General features: G+C 36.7%; 3 protein-coding genes across 6 annotated transcripts in view; all 3 read left to right on the top strand.

The window, feature by feature from the left end:
* LOC117239104 overlaps positions 1–20,318 on the top strand; it is a 281,294-nt gene that overhangs the window by 145,894 nt on the left and 115,082 nt on the right. The gene's annotated exons all lie outside the window — the stretch shown is intronic.
* Positions 3,616–7,592, top strand: LOC117239152 (BMP-binding endothelial regulator protein-like). The gene is made up of 7 exons (XM_033504519.1): positions 3,616–3,773; positions 4,540–4,780; positions 5,689–5,798; positions 5,869–5,988; positions 6,232–6,381; positions 6,501–6,560; positions 7,248–7,592. The coding sequence occupies exons 1-7, from the start codon at positions 3,689–3,691 to the stop codon at positions 7,436–7,438; spliced, it is 957 nt and encodes a 318-aa protein (XP_033360410.1). The 5' UTR covers positions 3,616–3,688; the 3' UTR covers positions 7,439–7,592.
* LOC117239141 lies at positions 7,967–11,544 on the top strand. Of its 2 annotated transcripts, none has more exons than XM_033504507.1 (7): positions 7,967–8,167; positions 9,084–9,327; positions 9,750–9,859; positions 10,197–10,316; positions 10,584–10,733; positions 10,849–10,910; positions 11,268–11,539. In XM_033504507.1, exons 1-7 carry the CDS (start codon positions 8,083–8,085, stop codon positions 11,295–11,297), a joined length of 801 nt encoding a protein of 266 aa, XP_033360398.1. In that variant the 5' UTR covers positions 7,967–8,082; the 3' UTR covers positions 11,298–11,539. The 2 variants fall into 2 exon arrangements, with proteins under 2 accessions (XP_033360398.1, XP_033360390.1); XM_033504499.1 differs by having other exon boundaries at positions 7,968–8,167; positions 10,849–10,914; positions 11,268–11,544.

The following is a 20,318-nucleotide window of genomic DNA, read 5'->3' as shown; positions in this document are numbered from 1 at the left end:
ATTTACATATCGTTATCACGAATTCCTATATCACGAAGGAATCTGGTCGTTGAATTCTTGTCCCCTTCGCGACAAACGTAAAGCCTTCAGTATTATAGACGTTGGAATCTTGTTGGAAGTTCTATACGAGTATATTTGTGGCAAGATTCTATTTACATAGATTTAAAATTCTCTATATACTGCATATATATGTATATAGATTAATTAATTTATTTTCAAGTTTACAAAAGAATTATTTTAAATCACGATAAATATAATTATGGTAAAAATATTATTTTTCTCATTTCTTAGCTTCATCCCTTGAAATTCTTCTCTCGATGTTCTTTCAACATACGAATAAACTATTTTGCGTTCTGACATTTTTGCAGTGAGCATATATATGTACATATAATTAATTATATAGATATTCGTGTATGCAAATAATGAAATTCGAAATTGTAGGCTGTCGTGCTGGTAGAAAAACTTCACCGATAAGCATCGTTAGTATCGATTATGTTTCTCAATTATCATCGTCATTATCTTGAAAGCTAGTCGAAAAATACGTACATAAATCGAATGAAGATTAACGTTTCGATCGAAACATTAATTTTCTTCCACCGCACAAAGCGATGGGAGTTTCAAGAAGAAAGTAAATGAAGTTAGCTTTTCATCTCTATTTCTGTCTCATATTCTACGTTACGAGTTACGTCGGAATTATGTTGAAAGAAACTTTACGTTATCGGTTTCGTTTCTCATTCGGTCGGACAAAAGGAGTCTTTGAGGGTTTCTTTTTCATTCCGCTTCTATTCATATATGACAAGACTTCGTCGGTGGCCGGCTTTGCGACTTTTCACGAGGTTACATATTGTATTTGCCGAGAGTATCCGTCAATCTTGTCGTTTTAACGATCCGGACGCTGTCAATAAATCAAGCATCGTGTAAGTACGAGATTGAACCATTAGTTAGAATTATGAAATTAATTGATCGAATCCTTCGTAAGCCATTTGTACTTAGAGTTCAGAAGGATATTTGTTTTTGTCACGAACTTTATAATTTAACGTGGAAAGACGATGAAATTTATTACGAATTCTCTTCTAATAGAAAATTTTCTATTAGAAGAGAAGACCACGATAGTACGAATAATTCAAATTCGATGGATTTCCTTGTTTTATTCGTAGCATCTATTTTTAATTATTCACTGAACCCTATAGTATCTTAATACGAAGTTATGGTTCTTGCGATTGCTATGAATTTCAGGTTATTCCTTTCAAGAGCTATTTATACGCCCGATAATTTGATTCGCAAGAAGAATAAATTTAAAATTATTTTTAAAACAGTATTTAAAAACAGGTAGAAGTACGTAAAAATCGTATTTACGAAACATATTGCTTACTTTGCAAGCAACTTATTGAATCTTCTTCATTATTTTTCGAATCTTTAACGCTTGGATCAGTCGTTTAATCGCTTGCTTTTTACGTTGAAGATCAATTATCCATTCTAGGAAATTACAAGCGCGACTGGGAATTTCCAATTCCAACAGTTACTTCCTGCAGGACACTAAGCTACATAAAAAATAAAATTCTGTTCGTATCAAACGTTTGAATTTATAAAGAGGAAAACACATGAAAATTGCGCAACGTATTATTCGTTGAATGTTAAGTGAATCTGTACTATCCCACTTGTGTACAGTCTACACTATATACATCGACTATTAATGACCACTGAGGCATAGCATATTATTTGCTTGGAATTGAATTACGTGCGCTTTATGAAATACCGTCTTCGTCGAGTAAATAAAACATTAAATACAGTGACATTAACTGTCGGTACAGCAACTAGATATTTTAATGTTATCGATATACATATTATTGATCGAGCTTATATCGAGCTATTTTATCGACTAATCGTATAAATTGCGTGATCATTAAATGATGATTAAATTTCGATGTGTATACTTCTATATATATATAAGTTACACAGATCATAGAAATGTATCGAAGAAGAAACTCGTAACTTATTCTAATAAGATTCGTACGGTAGCACTGCATGAAGCAAATATGAAAATGTTTTATTTAAGCATTAGTGAACTGTGTTACGAATAAAAAGGCGTCCGATTGAATACATCAGAGGGAAAACTTGATACTTTATTCACGGAGATAGGATCAAACAAGTGGTTTTCCTTGAATAAACAGCTATTCCTTAAGGAATACGCAGTTTTTTCAACTAACATATCTATCACGAGCAATACAAAATATACATTGTATTGTATTCAAGAGCTTAATATTGTATTCAAAGCTTAATAATAATTACAATAATTGCGATAGTAAAGCGGATTCTAACTGTATGCCAGTAGTTAGCGTATTACATGCATTTTGAAACTATATCAGCAGCTAATTTCACTTCTATTTCTGCTGTTGTTGTTTTATTATTTAAAGTCGTAACAACTGCCGGCCTTGTTACAGACTATTATCTGCGTTAAAACAACGCACCTGTACCTTCTCGTTTTTGCTGCAGGTCCTGCTATACCCTAAGGCTGCTGGCGATGTGTTGTTCTTAAGGCAAACATGGCATTACATACTCGTATTAATAGTGAAATAATTAATGGATATTAAAGGAAACGCGGAACTATAACTACCGCTTTTATTCATTTTCATAAAGAAAGATTAAAATTGAAATGTTATTAAACCGTAAAGGTATACGCATAGATTATTAAAGGATAGCAAATTAATAGCCACATAAAGCCGAGCTGCATCATTTTCTCATTTTCGTCTAAAGTTAATCACGTCGTATTAAATATGCGATAATCGCATCAAATTTGGATGGTAAAAGGGGGAGAATAATTAAAGTTGATTTTTACTTTCTCGCCGGCAGGCTGAGTCGCAAAGTTCCACAGGGGTGTTGGGAAGGGGGCAGGGAGCATTATCGGAAATTGCTTAAGAAACTTCTTAATAACAACTTTCTCAGGTATTAACACAAATTATTTTCAACTTTTTAGTATTAGGTTACTTAGCACGAAATCTTTTTAAAGCCTCTATACGATGTAACGCTTATATCAAGTTCGTCTTAACGTCTGCCAGTAAACAAAGTGGAAACAATAGAAAAACTGGAAGCAGATTGACGAGATCGAAGATCATGTCGTGACGTTATTCGAAGCAAAACAGATATTTCAAATAAGCGATCTTCAAATTCGAGAGAAATCGATAGGCCGATTCGATGATCGTGGAATATCGACAAAAACCCGTTTAATAGAACGTTCCAAAAAATTTGCAAAAAAATGTCAACAATAAGTTTGAAGTATAAAGAGAAGTATCAATGAAGAGATCTTAATAATTTCTAACACTAAATCTAACACTGATGATTTCACAATATAATTGAAATCATCGCGGAATCTAAAAGAGATATTAAAATATTGTGTAACCAGGAAAACAACTATAACGATTCAAACATCGTCTTTTTCTCCGTCATACTTCTGTCCTATTCTATAGCGATATACGTTCGATGCTTACTGACTTTATTATTCTGCGCATCACGTTTCTCATTCTTTTCCCGTGTTGGTATTTATACGTCCATCAAGAAGAACACTGACCTACGTAATCCCCACTGCCTTCCACGTTCCGACCTATTCTCGGTATTCGTTCACGGTCAAAAGTATAAAAGATGAGAGGCGATAGCGACACGAGAATACACTTGAACAGTTTACGATTTGACGATGGCTGGACGCGGTAATTCTCGTTCGGCTGCTCAGAAATGTGCTCTTCTGATGTTCCTTGTCGTCAGTCAGGTAACAGGAAGAGGTAAGAGATTTGGTTTACGCGAAATTGTTTGGTGATGTGTTTGGTATCAATAGTTATCGTTGTGACTTAAGTATGTATAAGTGGTAAAATGTATAAGTGGAGACATTTTTGGGACCTACGTCGCGCTACTGTGAAATCGTTTATGCGAAACGATCGAGGATTGTTACGGGACGATTATTGCAAACACGGCGATCACGGCGATTATTCATACCGCAATTTTTTAACTTCAGCTTCGCTTTGACTTTTAATCTTCTATTAAGTACAAGTTAAAGTGAAGCTGAAGTTAAAAAATTGCGGTATGAATAATCGCCGTGATCATGCGATCAGTGCTATAGGAGTGGTCTCATTAAATACATGTACAGACATATAGGCTTACTAATGTAATGGATAATTGGTTATGTAAACAATACTTAGGAAAATGTACGTTTGCAATAAATGTCGTGTAACTTCCATATACATTTTCACATTTGTCTGAAACTCTGTAACAATGTAATGACGATAGACTTACCATGTCGAGGTTAAACAAAATCATTTACACAACGCACATAATATACTCAGAAGTTGTCAAATATTGTCGAACATTATCAAACAAAGTTTTTAGATATTCTCGTGAGTCACTGTACGTTCAACGTTAAAGAATTTGAAACGTGAATCGTACTTGAAGCTCGAAGGTCACGTTCTGCTTGTCTCACTGCTCTCCGCCTCCGCAAATCAACGAGTTTCACGCAATCATTTCACTCACTTTGACCACCTTTCGTTCCCAAAGAGGTTTGCGATAAAACCAAGTGTCCTGGTCCACTGAGATACTATGAGGCAATCGGCTGTACTCCCGTCTACGCGAATTCTGGCGATTGTTGTGCGGAATCGTACAACTGCAGTCATCTGGACAATTTGTCACGCGATAAATGTTACGCGAATGGAAACGAATACAGCCTTGGGGAGAAGCTGAAGCCCGAGGACGCTAATCCTTGCGACATTGGTTGTACATGTAGATCTTACCGTGATGTGTAAGTATATTTACGTTGGCCGCCATAATTGCGAATGTAGTTAACTTCTGTAACGTTTTGACGAGGTGAAATATGACAGATTCTGTTGAAACATTTCGAGTTATCGGTATATTTTACGACTTGTGAATCTAAACGTTTAATAATAAGATTCACGACAGAAAAAACCCAAAGCCAGTGAAAATGACAGAGTTTAGATATTGTGTAATGACAAGGTTCTTGCGGATGCCGATTTAATAAGAAGAAATAAGAAGAAAATAAAAAGAAGATTTTTTTCATATGATTCTTTTATTAAATTTATATCAAAATTAAAATTACATCAAATTTATTAAGCATGCTTGAACATGGCCAATTCCAGACTGGACAAGGATAAATAACCGACAGGACGTTGATCTACATGTGAAGATAAATCGAAAGAGTGGAATAAAGTTTTATCGGAAGACAGGGTGTCTTTTGAGAAAAATAAATTTTAAAATTTATCGTACGCGTATATTTTACATCTAACCATATTCGGGATCCATTTTCTTGAAAATCTGCCCTTAAACAGAAATATTATTTGACATTTCTTACTTATTTTCGCATGTGCAATAATTTCCTGTCGATTGTTTACTCATAACCAGCTGATAATCAACCAAATTCAAGTATAATTTATAAAATTTCAAACTCGATTTTCTCGAGAACGAAGAATCACATGCAGAAGCTTTATTCTGACATTTTTCTTTCTATTTTCTACACGTTATTCGGCAACACCTTGTACAATCTGATATAGTTCAGTTTTGCAACCAAAGTGTTTCGTTCCTTCGACGCTAATAAGGGGAAATAGTTTCGGCAAATCTGCCATGTACACTACCACTGTTAAGCTTTTAAGGAGCATTAAAGCAATTTAACACGTCATTTTATTTCGTAAACAGTGCGGACTTCATATGCGCGGCCGTAGATTGTGCATTTATTACGCCGAAAGAAAACTGTTTCCTTAAACACGATCGCGATAAATGTTGTCCAGATACGACGCCGACGTGTTGTGAGTAAACAAAGTAAATTAAGATTAAATTTAGATAATCATATTCTTTAATCAAAATTTGACTATTTAGACTCGAAAGAAGACGAAATAGCGACTTGTGTGGTTGATGGTGTAACTTACCGCGAGGGACAACATTTTAGTTCAATATCTAATCCGGACCTGAGTTGCATCTGCATGCCGGGATATACAGGTACAAAACAATAATTGACATCCAGATTTAATTCTTACCATGTAAATTTGATATTTCTTTAATTCTACCTTCTAAACTAGCCTTACAATCTGTGACAGAAAGAGAGAGAGAGAGAGATTGGAGTGTTGTTACATCGTTTTAATATTAGAATCTCTGCAATTTCGATGAATAGATTAAAACTTCCAACAAAAAAGCTGGTTAGAAAATTACGTCTCGAATTTATAACATAAATTCAACGTTTAGGTGAAGACGTCGAGCCCTTCTGTAAGAAACCGAATCGTGACTATTGCTCCCCTCTGTTCCGAAACGCCGAAAGTATTCATGAGAAATGTGCACCAATGTTTTACGCAGATCAAAATCCACAAAAGGATTGCAGCTATGCTTTTAGATGTCGTAAGTTTAAAAAAGAAATATTATGTAGAAATTAGTTTTTTCAACTGATTAATGTGTACATACATAATAACTAGCCCTAAGAAAGGGCTATACTTTATAAAATTACTTCGTTTTCGCAGAAGATACAGGCGACACTGTTATTCATAATCATGCTAAGTCCGCGGATGTTTCTGACGAAGGTACGTGTATTCGTTAAAATTACAGTCTTATTCGCAACATAGTCTTTTGGATGAAATCCTTGAAAACTCTAATACACTAACGTGTAACTTTATTCGCAATTGCATCAATTAACGTACTAACAATTGCGTAAGCATGTCTAATATCTTCGAATTATAAGGACAATATTTTTATGCTATGAACCTGAAAAAGTTTTAAACACCAACATATCTGCAGTTCGGACACCACATAAAATTTAGGCGACGTTCTTTCAGATCTACTCTTTAGATCGAGATTTAACAGATTTAGGGAGACCATAGATATTAACTGCGGTATTCGAAAATTAAAATTTAATTGCTACATTTTTACGTTTTACTTTCACTTAATTACTTCTCAACATGGGATATTATACATTAATAGAAGGTTTTTCTTAAATCACGTAATGAAAATTTTATAAACAAGGAAGTGGAAGTTGTTTTAACGTCATTCTCCAGTGTTACACCGTCAGTATCTTTCTCTATGCCGATGATTAAGTTGAGATTAATTTTTAGAAAGACGTCGCTTAACTTAACCAGTTGAGACAAAAATGTATGAATAATTAAAACAATTTCATCGACTAACCTAATATTAATAATTGGGCGATTGATCGGTCAAGTATGGTGCATGCGTGTAGCAACAAGATAGTTACCAGTGATAATTTGATATTACAGAGCACAAGATTTGTCGATTTGGTAATATGACGATGCACTTAGGCGACGAGTTGAGTCAAGGAACCAGCTATAGTTCCAATTGCGTAAAATGCGTGTGCGAGGTGCCTCCAATCCCGACGTGCCGAAGACTTGCGGACAATGATTGTCCGTCACAATTTGGAGATGTATCGATTTCGGCACCAAACGTGTAACGTCTCATATTCACGGACGTGAACAGTTACCACCAGTTATAATAATAGTACAAATAAAGCTATAATCATCCAGATATTGTAATCGAAATGCAATTAATAATTCCAAGTTGGAAAAAATGAAAAAATATATAAAATAAATAATTTTGAAATTGAAGAGTAATTCATTAGTCGACGTAAGATTGCCAGACATCGTCAGAAACCCGATTAATGCCAGAACCGTATGTAAATCTTACAAAGAAATGTCAATAATATGAAATCCATATTTTAACAGAACTCGTCAGTGAGACGCTCTTGATTATTTTCAAAGCAAAGCGTTAGCGAGGTCATCGTAGAATCTAATGAAAGTGTTTACGAAACAAGCCGAAAGTATGTGACACCGAGGAAGAAGATACTACAATTCACACATCGTGCCTTTCCTCTGTCATAGTCTATGACGACGCTTGCAGACTTTACTATTCTACGTATCACGTTTCTCATTCCCCTCTCGTGTCCCTGTTTTCATGTCCATCGTGAAGAACACTAATCAACGGAACCCCTACCTTACTCCGCAGACCGAATTATCCTCGGTGCTCGTTCACGGTCAATAGTATAAAAGAGAGACAATTGCGACACGGGAACACATTTGCACAGTTTGCGATTTGACGATGGTTAGACAGTGTAATTCCAGTTTGATCGTTCAGAAATGTGTTCTTCTGATGACCGTAGTCGTCATTCATGGAACCGGAGGAGGTAGGAAGTTGACTTACGAGAAATTGTTTGACACGATATGCTTGACATCGGTAGTTCTGATCCAATCTGATTCGACGTTTTCCTGTGAATTACGTTTGCAATAAATATCTTATATCTTCGATATATCTTTTCAGGTTTCATTCACATTTCTCCAATCTAGTCACGATGGTCGTATCATGTTGCATGTCATACGGAATCATACATTCGTGTATCGCTGTAGAGGAGTTCATGACATTATTTGCCATGGCTTCGTAGGGTGATTCTACGCCTGTATATCGGTAGAGGTCTACAAAATTGATTCTGACCTGCATTGGCCGAGCATAGAATTCAAGGCTTCTTTTTATTGCATTCTACTCTACTCGTCGTGGGTATCAAATAATTGTATATAATCGAAATTATAGGTCGTAAATGAACCGTTCTTTTGGAAAGAGAACTGATGATAATTGCAATAGTGTTGTTTGTATATTATAATGGTGGATCTGGACTATCTACGTACCACTGCAGATTCCATTTTCCCTACATAAGACAACAAGATGTGAGTACGTTACAAATAAAGCGAGCTCTGAAACTTTGCTTCGAAGCATCTTTTTCCAAGGTAGCTCGATTGAGTTGCGACCGATGTTTCCATTAAAACTTTTGTTCCTTCTGTATATAAGTAAAATACACATGCAATAAAATCAATTTTACCTTGAATTTCAAGTTCAAGGTCAATTTTGTAACTACTACCTTTTACACATGTCCACCGATTCAGAGATGTAGAATTAGCTCCCAAAACCATGACAAATAATTCGGTTACGGTTAATCGCACGTGAAACTGAAAGGTTACGTTCTGCTTGTCTTATTGCGTTCCACCTCCGCAACTAAACCAGTTTCCTGGTAATCGTCTCGCTCAAATTGGCCACATTTTGTTCCAAAGAGATCTGCGATAAAAGAAAGTGTCGCGGTCCACTGAGAGTCTATGAGAGCCTCGGTTGTACTCCTGTCTACGCGAAACCCAACGATTGTTGCGCGGAATCCTACGATTGCAGTCACCTGGACAATTTGCCACGGGATAAATGTTACGCTAACGGTCACGAATACAGCATTGGGCAGATGCTGAGGAGCGAGGACTCTAATCCTTGCGACATAGGTTGTGTATGTAATACGACTCTCGATGGCCTGTAAGTATATTTGCGATGTTAGTCGTATTTACGAATATAGTTCACTTCCGTGACGTTTCGCCGGAATAAGTTATGACAAATCCAATTAAAACAGTTCGAGCAATTAAGTATTTGAATATTTTTGCACGTTCGTGGAGGAAGCACGATTCCACTGTGATCTCGTTTAATAAAAGGAATTATAATTAATTAATGTTTGGCATTAAACACTTATTAACAACTTCATAACTTAACTCAGTTCGAAGTAACTGTACGTAATCTTTATGTCATTCGATGTAATTTAATGTCACATAGAAAATCTTTACATAATTCTGTCAATCTGAATGATAGAAATTAATTCCCGTAAATTTATCGTGTGTACTGGTACTTTTATGTTTCTAGGGATTATTCAAGCGATATAACACGTCATTTTATTTTGTGAACAGCGCGGCGTTTGTATGTAAACCTGTATATTGTGAACATTTACCGGCGGAAGGAAATTATTACTTCAGATACACACATGATAGTTGCTGTCGGAATGCAACACAGATTTGTCGTAAGTGAATCGGTTAAATTAAGATTAAATGTAGGTGATCTCGGTTTCAGTGAATACGTACATCTCAAATGGAATTTAAATCTTAATTTAATCACTTTTAAGATTATCGCTTTTGATCAAAAGTGAAATAATTCTCCAAGTATCTGTACTTGTTTAATTTGACTGTCTTAAAATACATTTCACTTTGCGCTTATCATCGTTCCGATTAAGAAGAGGAAACTGTCTTCTCTGAATGATTCACTGGTAGTATTGTCTATCCCAAAAGTATTCTGCTATTTTATTCCTAAGTTGAAATCATTTTTTAACAAAACAACGACAGTTTATATACTTGCTTTAGTCAAAGACGGAGAAGAAAGGCCAACGTGTGAAGTGGACGATAATACTTATTACGATGGAGATCTCTTTGAAACAAAATGCAATCGGGACCTGCGGTGTATCTGTATGCCTGGATACATAGGTATGAAACAAACAGTAACATTTTTTCCTCATGTCCCCGAAAAAATTGACTTCATACGGATTTATGGTTTCAAGTTATACAGCTTTACGTTAACTTTCACACGAAGCTCTCACGTTGTAAATTTTCCACCTAGGGAAACTTCGTAATTTCAGAAAACTAGAGAGATTGAAATTTATATGTCTTTAATATCAGAACCACTTCGATCTTCAAGTACAAACAGGACTTGCATCGAAAGCCGTTTAAATTAAGTACAAATTGCTTGTTTAGGCGAAAATGTCGAGCCCTTTTGTAAGAAACGCAATCGCAGAGGTTGTTCCATTCTGTTCGGAAGTCCTTTCCTAGTTCGCCGGATGTGCGCACCTATGTTCGTCCACGGCCAGAATCCACATAGAGATTGCAGCAACTTTTTCAGATGTCGTAAGTTTATAAGAGAAATATCGTCTGTAAATTGTTTCTTCCTACCGATGGAAGTATATATATAGCAACTATGCTGGGGAAAAATGCACCTTATAACGTTACTTCCTTTTCGCAGCGAGCAGAAAGGATATCGTTATTCGTAACTATAGCAACATTGAGTTCGCAAAAGTTGCAAAGGAAGGTACTTACGTGTGTTCGTAAAAGATGCATTCTTACCTGTATTACATAATTCTTCATACATTCTTACCAGTAGTTGCTTTTTCTGTACTTGCAATTAAATAATTGGCATCGATTTCTAAGGAAGAGATGTTGCTTAACTTAATAGCATGTAATCTGAAAGCACTAATTTAAAAATTAGCTCTTGGCACGCACTAAAAGCGACTTTTAATCAGGACCACCTGATAGCTACCAATTAAAACAATTTTATCATCGACTAACCCGATACTTATCATTAGGCAATTTGATCAGTCAGGTGAGGTGCATCTTTGTACAAACAGGATAACTATCGACAGTAATTTCATTGTGATATTACAGAAGGCAAGGTTTGTCGATTTGGTAACATGACAATGCGCATAAACGACGAATTGAGTCGAAGAGCCATCCATGATCGCGATTGCATGCAGTGCGTGTGCGAGGTGCCTCCGTTCCTGACGTGTCAACGACTTCGGGACGAAAAACGTTGTCAGATACAGTACCAAGATGTAGTGATCTCGGTATCGAACCATATGGTGTAACGTCCCATGTATTGCCACGTAAACGATTATCGTCAGTTGTAACAGTGCTACAAATAAAGCTTTAGCCATTGATATAATTCTGTCCGGCAGCGCTCAAGTCCAATTTAATCAGCAAGTTTGATGATTAGTCTTTCGTAGTCGGATGTCGCTACAGTGACAGCGTTAGAAATTTGTTTTCAAATATTTATTAACTCAAACTTGCTTCGACTAGATCGGCTAGTTTGAAAAATACAAAAATATATAACACGAAGAATTTTTAATTCAGAGAGAAAGTAAAAGTAGTTGACAGACGATTGTGGAACATCGTCGAAAAGCCGATTAATCAAACGATATAAAAATCTTTCATAGAAATATCAATAATGTAAGTTTGAAGTCTAAAGAAAGCAAATTATTGATTAAATCATTGCGGAATCTAAAGGAAATCAATCAAACATCGTCCCTTTTTTCTGTTACATTCGTCAACGATATGCATGTCACTGTTCCAGTGCACCAATGACCGTAGAAAAGGTGACTTTTTTAAGAACCAAAGGAAGCCAATTTCATTTAGGAAAGCTCCTAATTAAATAATGACGGGAATGTTTTAGAATGTTGCGATAAATAAAATTGTTTGCACTCTCTAGTTACTTTTAAGTATGTCTGCGACGCAATTATCACTTACGTTATCGTTGCTACTAACGTCTCAATATTGCGACACCTAAATTTTCCCGCGTAAAGAACGATGGCTTGCATTTTCAGTTCTCGTATTTTACGCTGGAAGTTTGAGACGATTTTTACGCCACCTTTCTTAAGAGTTTTCCACTTTGAGACGCACGCCCAGAAACTTTGAAAAGCCCTCAGTCTGGAGTGAACAGTAGAGCGTGCGGCAATTAGGAAAAAATATCAAGGTCGCGAATACTATAGTAGCTACCATACACTATCTACTAGTTACTAGTAGATTATATACCAGTTGTTACTGAACGTAGTAGCGTTTTGAAGATTTACCTTTACCTTTTGCCTATCACGTCGGTAAAATAGCACGCGATAGTAATCAAAACGTTGTATCAATTATTGTGCAGGCACTCATGTTTCCCCCTCTCTTGTGCATCCCTACCACTGGCGATAGTTCGACTAGCAAAAAGCTCGAGGGGCGAACAGTTGAGTTCGAGCTGCGAATGCGCACAGTTGTGAACGAAGATATCAAAGTGGCAGACTTTTGTTGTCTCTGCGAGTAAGCTTCGCGCAATAACGACGTTACTGCGATCTAGAGATGTTGTAATTGTAAAATTGTAAAATTTGTACGTACAGTGAAAATATTAGTAGTCCGAGACTAGTAACGAATTTATCTCAAAATCTGCAAATTTCCATTTTTTACGTCATTATTGCATTGGAAGCTTGCATACGATGCTTCCAGATTTTGGTATTTTACATTCTATGCATCACGTTTCTCGTTCCCCTCCTGCACTCTATGGCCATCGAGAAGAACACCGACCTAGAGAATCTCCACCTCCTTCCAGGATTCGAATATCCTCGGTATTCGTTCGTAATCGATAATGTAAAAGAGTCAAAGAGAGATAGTTGTCTAACTTGCAATTGTCTAGTTTGCAATTTGACGATGGCTAGACACGGTAATTCTCGTTTCGTCTACGTTTGCTATAAATATCTTCCTTTATATGTACATGTTTTCAAATTTTATTCACACTCTGCTAGTTTAACCACGTATCATCGTTAATCATATCACGGCACTGAATCATTTGCACATAATACACATAATACATATATTCACAGAATGTTTTCAAATATTTTCGTCGACCACCGCGCGTAATACACACACCCTTCAATGTACAAAAATGAAATCGAAACGTCGTATCGTACGTGAAACTCGAAGGTTACGTTCTGTCTGTCTCATTCTGCTTGTTTTCCACTTCCACAAATCGACGAGTTTCGTGTCATCGTCTCACTCGCTTTGGCCGAGTTCTGTTCCAAAGAGATCTGCGATAAAACAGAGTGTAGCGGTCCACTGAGAGTCTACGACTCTTCTCAGCTGTGTACACCTATCTACGTGAATTCCAATGATCGTTGTGTGCAGGCAACAACAGTAATCACTTGAACAATTTATCACGCGATAAATGTTAATCGAACGACCACGAACACAGCATTGGTAAGATGCTGAGACCCCAGGACTCTGATTCTTGACGCAGGTTGTAAATGTGGTAAATCTTTCAATGGTTTGTAAGTGTATTTGCGCTGCTAGACGTAATAGACGAATTTTGCGAGAGGAATTATGACAGAGTCAATAAAACAGTTCGGGTGATCAACCATTGGAATATTTTTAGCACAAGTCGTTGGGGCATGATTATATGATGACCTCGTTTGCTTTCAAGGAAAGAAATTATAGTTAATTACCGTTTGACAGTGAACGTGTATTAATAGCTTAACAATCTAACTAACTTTATGTGATCTTTATGTCATTTGATATAATTTAATTTTGTATAGGAAATCTTTACACAATTGTGTCAATCTTAACAACAGAAAATACTTTCCACAGATTTATCGTGTATTCTTTCATTTTTAAGTTCTTAGGGCATATCGAAACAACATAACACGATATATTATTTTCTGAGCAATGCTGCCTTTTCATGTAAACCTGTAGATTGTGGACTTTCTTCATTGAAAGAAAATTGTTTCTTCAAATATGTATTATACATGGTAATTGCTGTACATGGAAACGCTATTGTCTCGAGTGAATTAGTTAAATTAAATCCACAAAGTAATTGCTCCTATGATTTCAAACGTCGTAGGTTTCTAAGGAAAATATCGTCTAGAAATTATTTCTTTCTACGTAACAACTACTCCGGCAAAAGGATGTACTTTATAAAGTTACCTTTATTTCGCAGAAAGCACAACCGATATTATTATTCATAACTATGGCAACGCTGAGTCCGCAGAAGTTCCAGAGGAACGTACTTACGCGTGTTCGTCACAAAAGCATTTTAACTTCTTCATATATTTTTACCAGTAGTTCCTTTTTCTCTAAATGCAATTCAATTGAGGTCGACTCTCAAAGCAAATGTTTAACTTCGCTAATGAAAGGGGTTTTAATCAGTATGATCATCAAGCATCTATCAAACTGCCAATCAAATCAAATATAGTTTGGTAATTAAAACAATTTTATCGACTAACCTAATATTACCTAATCATTACGCAATCGATCAGTCAGTAATGATCGACGGTAATTTCATCGTGATATTGCAGAACACAAAATTTGTCAATTTGTAACATGGTGATGCACTTAGGCAACGGATTGTGTCAGAACACATTCAATTGCATGAAATGCTTGTGCGAGCTACCTCCATTCCCGACGTGCCAGACTTCCGAGCAACGAACGCGGTATAAATCAGTACGCAAGTGTACAAGCTTCGTCTATGAACCAGTAATGTACACAATTATCGTCAGTTGTAACAGTTCCACAAATAAGGCTGTATACTATCTGAAATATTCCAGCCCGAAAGTACTTAAGTCTACTTAATTATCAAATTAAATTTTAGAATTCCTATGAAAATGTTGAGCGTAGCGTCTGTATTAAGTTTCTTATCTAGCACGTATCTCAATTTATTACCTCGTTTAATTCTGTGAGTTGAAATAAGAACTATAAGCAAGTTAAAATAAGAAAACCTTGGTAATTCTATAGTAACCGTGGCTGAATTACGTCAACCGAGCAGTGTGTAACTGTGAAATCTTTAACGTAACAGTAACTGCTAATGAATTATAAGTCGAAGCGATTATAAATAAATAAATAAGTAAGAAGAAGAAGAAGAAGAAGGAGGAACGATACGTTTCTCTAGAATTTTATCTGCGAATCAAGAAAACTTGAAAACGGCATGAAAATATTTGTAGACTTCTATTCCCTCTTGAAAATTTCTACCTTAAGATATAAAATACCGGGACCTTTGTCGCGTTGAAAGAAGCATCGTTGAGGCTTCGATATAGCCATCGATGATGCGAGCGATGATAACACCGATCGAAAGTTTCGACGATATCGTTTTCACGAAATTGCTCCACGCTCGCCGTAAGATCTCGTAAGTTTGCCGGAAGTGGTGTATGGCGCGTGAGGACGTGTGACCAAAATGGCGGAAGAAGTGAAGCTATGAGGGAGCGAAAGTTGCTGGCTACGCCATCGTTGTCACGTTAGGTCGATCGAATTTATGTTAGTTGGTCCCGAGTATTATGAGCATCGGTTCGATTACCAACGTAGTCGATATGTATGTATATCACGAACCGTGGCAAAGTAACATTTCCAAGTCATGCTATTATCCTTGTTGTTGCTTGTTCAGCAACATTGTCCACGCGGCGTTCGTGATAAAATTGATTATTGACGATAACTAGACCAAGTTTCTTTGTTGGATAATGCAAAATAATACGAAAATTATTTCATGTGCGCTTTTGTTATAATATATCGGTAATGGATATGAGCGTTGCTAAAAGTTTCCGGCCGAGTTATAATTCTGTTTCAGTTGAAATTATGTATTAATCAAACTTTTTTCGCAAGCAATTTAACTTCTCGCAAGTTTCAGCTCAGCTATTGGATACATGACAAATTTTTCCATGAATAGCAGCACATGATGCACGTGGACCAGGAAAAAATTCCATGTACTTGCTAACGCATTGAAACGATACGTTTCTTAAAATATTTCTGTAAATCTTTTTATAAGCATTTACGTGTCGAATGTGTAAGAAGTATCAGACACTCATGGTTCGTAATATTCAAACTATTATGAAAATTTGTTTTGTGCACAACGCTGTATGAATACTAAAACGAAATAGTAACTTTTATACATAATTTTATACGGAGCAAAAATTTGTCCCACTCTCGTACTTTTCAAATATCAGAAACAAATTTTCAAGGCAATTCGCATATGTGCGAAGCTTCTTCGAGGCGGGACGACAACGTTGCCTTTTGTATCTTATCCCTTCATGCATATTTCAGTCTTGCTCCGCGTAGTGTTCGTATTTTCCCTTCCTTCTCTTTCCTTTTTTCTTGCATTTTTTTTTTTTTTTTAGATACCTGAACACACGGTCGAACCTTTGCACATCTTATCTGATTCGAACCTTTTTCGTCTGCGTTATTCGATTTGCTTATTCCTCTTTTCCAGTGCTTCTTTGCTTTCTCACCCTTGTCATATTCTTGGTCTTTTTATCGTTACACGGTTGATAAAATTCCAATAGGGACTTTCCTTAACAAAAGCCGGAAAATGTCTTCGAAGTATATTTGATTTTACAATCAATCAATCTCATCTACATCCAACAACCAGTGGCAACAACGAAATATATATTTGAGATAATATTTAATTCTTTATTCCACGGGTATTTGTATAATTTGTCAAAATAGATCTTTGAAGAACTAATCAAATTAACTAAAATTTAGATTTATATTCGGCAACATAATTGAGAGGATTATTCCTAGAATTATTTCTACTCGACGATATTATTATTCTATGTTAGAGTTTCAAATTCGATAATAGACGAAACTATTTCGCTCGATGCTTAACAAATTATGAAAAACGAGAATCGACGAATCAATTTATTTGTACACCGTTGAACGTAACGTAATTTAAAATGTCTCATCTCTGTCGATCATTGATGCAATTCGAAGAATTATTCAGTAACGTTTGGAAAATCTTCTAGAATAAAACTCAAGTGCGACGAAACAATTAACTAGAAAAAAAATCAACGATTAATCACCGATCGATACCGACGAACATTTCGCCGCTACGAGCCAATCAGCGTCATCAACGAAAATGTATTAATGACCGATGCCTGTGGTCGCATTAGCTCGTCGAGTACGCGTGTTTCCGATCGACAAGCTTGTGTACACGCGAGCACACGCTGTCATCCAGTTCTCTTTCGGGTATAAATTAACCGCGACAATAGCAGGATTAGTCTGGTGCTCGTTGCACGGACTCTATTATCCAACTTCGGTCAAATCTGTTTCTGGCTAGCACGATCTAAATGTGAATCGGCCGATCCATCAACTAATCAATTCGGCTGACGCGTTTCTTACGACGTGTTTCGATTCGCGTTACGAGTTGGCTACCTCGATCGACACGGAACGAGCAAACGTTGCCATGAACATTTCAATCGGAACAATGTTTCCGTCAGTTCAAGCTATGAATTAACGTCCACGCAGATACAAATCTTCCTTGGGGAACCTCCGTGGCCAATAAAGCGAAAGGAACTCTCGCCTCTATTGAGACAATCGCGTTTCTGTCAGTCAGATGGTCGCTGCTAAAATGATCATCCGAATCTACAGCGCAACGATGGCTGCATATAAATAAAGGAGTGATTGATTCGGATTAATTACGATGGCTGCCTACAGACACGATGATCTCGCGTATGTGACATTTCGCTACTAGCATCGTTGCTTGCACGAGGAAATTCGTTTATTCGTGTATTTGCAGAATTTATCGAGTTAGCTAAAGATATCATAGCTGAAATGTTCTGATTTATATATTTTTCTTTTTCCTTTTTCCATTTGTTTTAACGACTTACAGTAATGGCATTTTGCGCTTTGTAGTAAATATTGAAAAGTAAGTAAATTAGTCGATATTAAATTAGTTAGCGAGATTTAATTTTCCAAATTTGAAGTTAGAGATGAGAAACGAGATTATACCAATTTATCCAGAGAGATTTTGATATATTTTCAGAATTTCAGCCAATTAAAACATGTTTTGTAATTGCCAACAGCTGCGAATCCCTCGTGTGTTTAATGATGCCCGTCCGTTCATCATCTGTTTTTCCTAATCTCTTTTATGCGTGTATTTATTCATCATTGGAGATATCTTATAGCGCGAGCCATCTCTTAATTCTCCTCGTTCGTACGCTTAAGCTTCCGCCAAGTTGGCAGGCCTCGCCGACTCGAAGAAGATCGGGTCTCGAGATGCAATTATGATAAACCTGAAAGCTTCTTTCGAGAGCTTTTCAACGGTATCGCGGTCTCACAAAAGAGATGACCGTGCCGAGACCGTTTTGACTCGGCCGCGTTTTAATCTATATCGCTCTCTATTTCCTGTTCCCTTTATTCCCCGGCTGCCACGCCGCGTGATGAGCTTTCGACTCTCGAGAACACTCGCGTGAAAAACGCTCTCCATTCCTGTTACGACAGATTTGTCGAATCCATACGAGAAAAGGCGGAAATTTATTCGAACTTGCTCTAACGAGATCAATATGATCGAACTTTATCCACAAAATTTTGAGTAGATATACGTACATCGATCATCGATGTATCGAAACTGCATTACAAATTAAAATTATCTTGAAACATTTAATCAGTACCATGGTAACCAAGCTCCATGTCGATTAATAATTCCATTTACATATTATCGTTCAATTCGATTCCATTCCTTTTATAATAAATTTGGATACAATCCTAAAAATAATTTAAATTTATCCGTTCTTACCAAATTTTCAAGTAAACATTACAACCTTTTGTTTTATTCTGCATGCATCTTCACTTGTTTATTAGTCAACGTAACTAAAATACGTAGCATAAAATACAACTTGTCCAAATGTTTTTACAGTTTTTTTAATTGAAAATGTATTGTAACGTATTACGTCGATATCAATCATCTTTTATTTTTAATCGGAAATTGCTTGAAAATTTTACACGTGAATATTCGCTATCGATTAAATCTGTCATCATCACGTGGATGACAAGGTTTTCTCGTTGGCATAATTTCATCGGTGACGTATAAGCACGATGGTGTTCTGCGTTGCTTGTGCAACGGGTCGCTTTTATCTAAAGCAGTGGCAAACCGCATTCTCCCTGTATTTCGAGCATATAATACGATTCTTATGCGCATATGGTATCGCGGAGCTTATATTGGAGAAATGTGTCCCCGGACACCAATCACTCGGGGCTGAAGAATGAAACTCCCATACTTCAAAAGAGAATATTATTTCCTTGCAATCAACTTATAGACCAAGTGGGTATTACATAAATGCAGAGAAGTGGGAAGGAGAATTTTGTTTCGAAAATAAATGCTCCAAGATATCATACCTGTACGACGAATTTATATTTTCACAAAAGCTCGTGTCAGGAGTACAATAGAATTACACTTTGGCTAGAAACTTTTGGCACATATTCTTCACAATTAATCCATCGTCACTAGTAATCAAATTTGTATACTTCAAACAATCGCATGTTATTTTTCGATAACAATTTAAAGCTTCTTTGTCTTTTCGCTCTATGAATTACACTACGGTTCATGGTATTTCAATTTCTATTCGATACGTCGTTACGATTGGTTAATTTATGACATAATTCAACTGCACTTATACCAGAAATAAAATGGGAATTATCTAAAACCGTCACACTATCGCTATATTTGACTCGACCGTATCTGAAAAGTTATCTGAGTGGCGTCGTTTCCCAAGTTGGATCGATATTCGGCTGGACACGAATATCGTCAGGGTATTGTTCCGGCTGAAAAATCGATTAATGCTACACGCCTGTTTCCCTAAAGAAATATCTCACGTGACCTACATGCGTTCCAGCGAAAGAAGGATTCCACTGTTTGCGCGCGCTCTACAATACATCCTCGTCCCCGACAGGCTTCACCCTGCTTTCGAACCTCCTCGAAGCCGGCTTAAGGCGGCATTGTCGTAAGCTCGAGGCTCTTTTACCCATCTTCTTCCGCGCAAAGAACAGAGAGAAGAGGCCCTCTCCTTCGACGCTCCAGTGCTATTCTATTTGCCTGGAATACATTGGATGCTATGTAAATGCAGATTAGGCGGTCCAGTTTTGGCTCGAGGCTCTTCATCGCTGGCACCCGATTTCCCTTCGTTCTGTGCTTTCACGTCGTTCAGCCCACCGCCC

The sequence above is a fragment of the Bombus vosnesenskii genome, unplaced genomic scaffold (genome assembly GCF_011952255.1).
Source record: "Bombus vosnesenskii isolate JDL3184/JDL3185 unplaced genomic scaffold, Bvos_JDL3184-5_v1.1 scf7180000013264, whole genome shotgun sequence".
NCBI lineage: Eukaryota > Metazoa > Arthropoda > Insecta > Hymenoptera > Apidae > Bombus > Bombus vosnesenskii.
This window is presented reverse-complemented; position numbering and strand designations above follow the sequence as displayed.

Excerpts from the sequence above, each read along its gene's own strand:
- LOC117239152 (XM_033504519.1), top strand. The coding sequence starts at position 3,689 with ATGGCTGGACGCGGTAATTCTCGTTCGGCTGCTCAGAAATGTGCTCTT. Across the intron at positions 5,799-5,868 it reads AGATACGACGCCGACGTGTT|ACTCGAAAGAAGACGAAATA; the intron begins GTGAGTAAACAA and ends TTGACTATTTAG. Across the intron at positions 6,561-7,247 it reads CGCGGATGTTTCTGACGAAG|AGCACAAGATTTGTCGATTT; the intron begins GTACGTGTATTC and ends TTGATATTACAG.
- LOC117239141 (XM_033504499.1), top strand. The coding sequence starts at position 8,083 with ATGGTTAGACAGTGTAATTCCAGTTTGATCGTTCAGAAATGTGTTCTT. Across the intron at positions 10,317-10,583 it reads CTGTATGCCTGGATACATAG|GCGAAAATGTCGAGCCCTTT; the intron begins GTATGAAACAAA and ends TTGCTTGTTTAG. Across the intron at positions 10,915-11,267 it reads CGCAAAAGTTGCAAAGGAAG|AAGGCAAGGTTTGTCGATTT; the intron begins GTACTTACGTGT and ends GTGATATTACAG.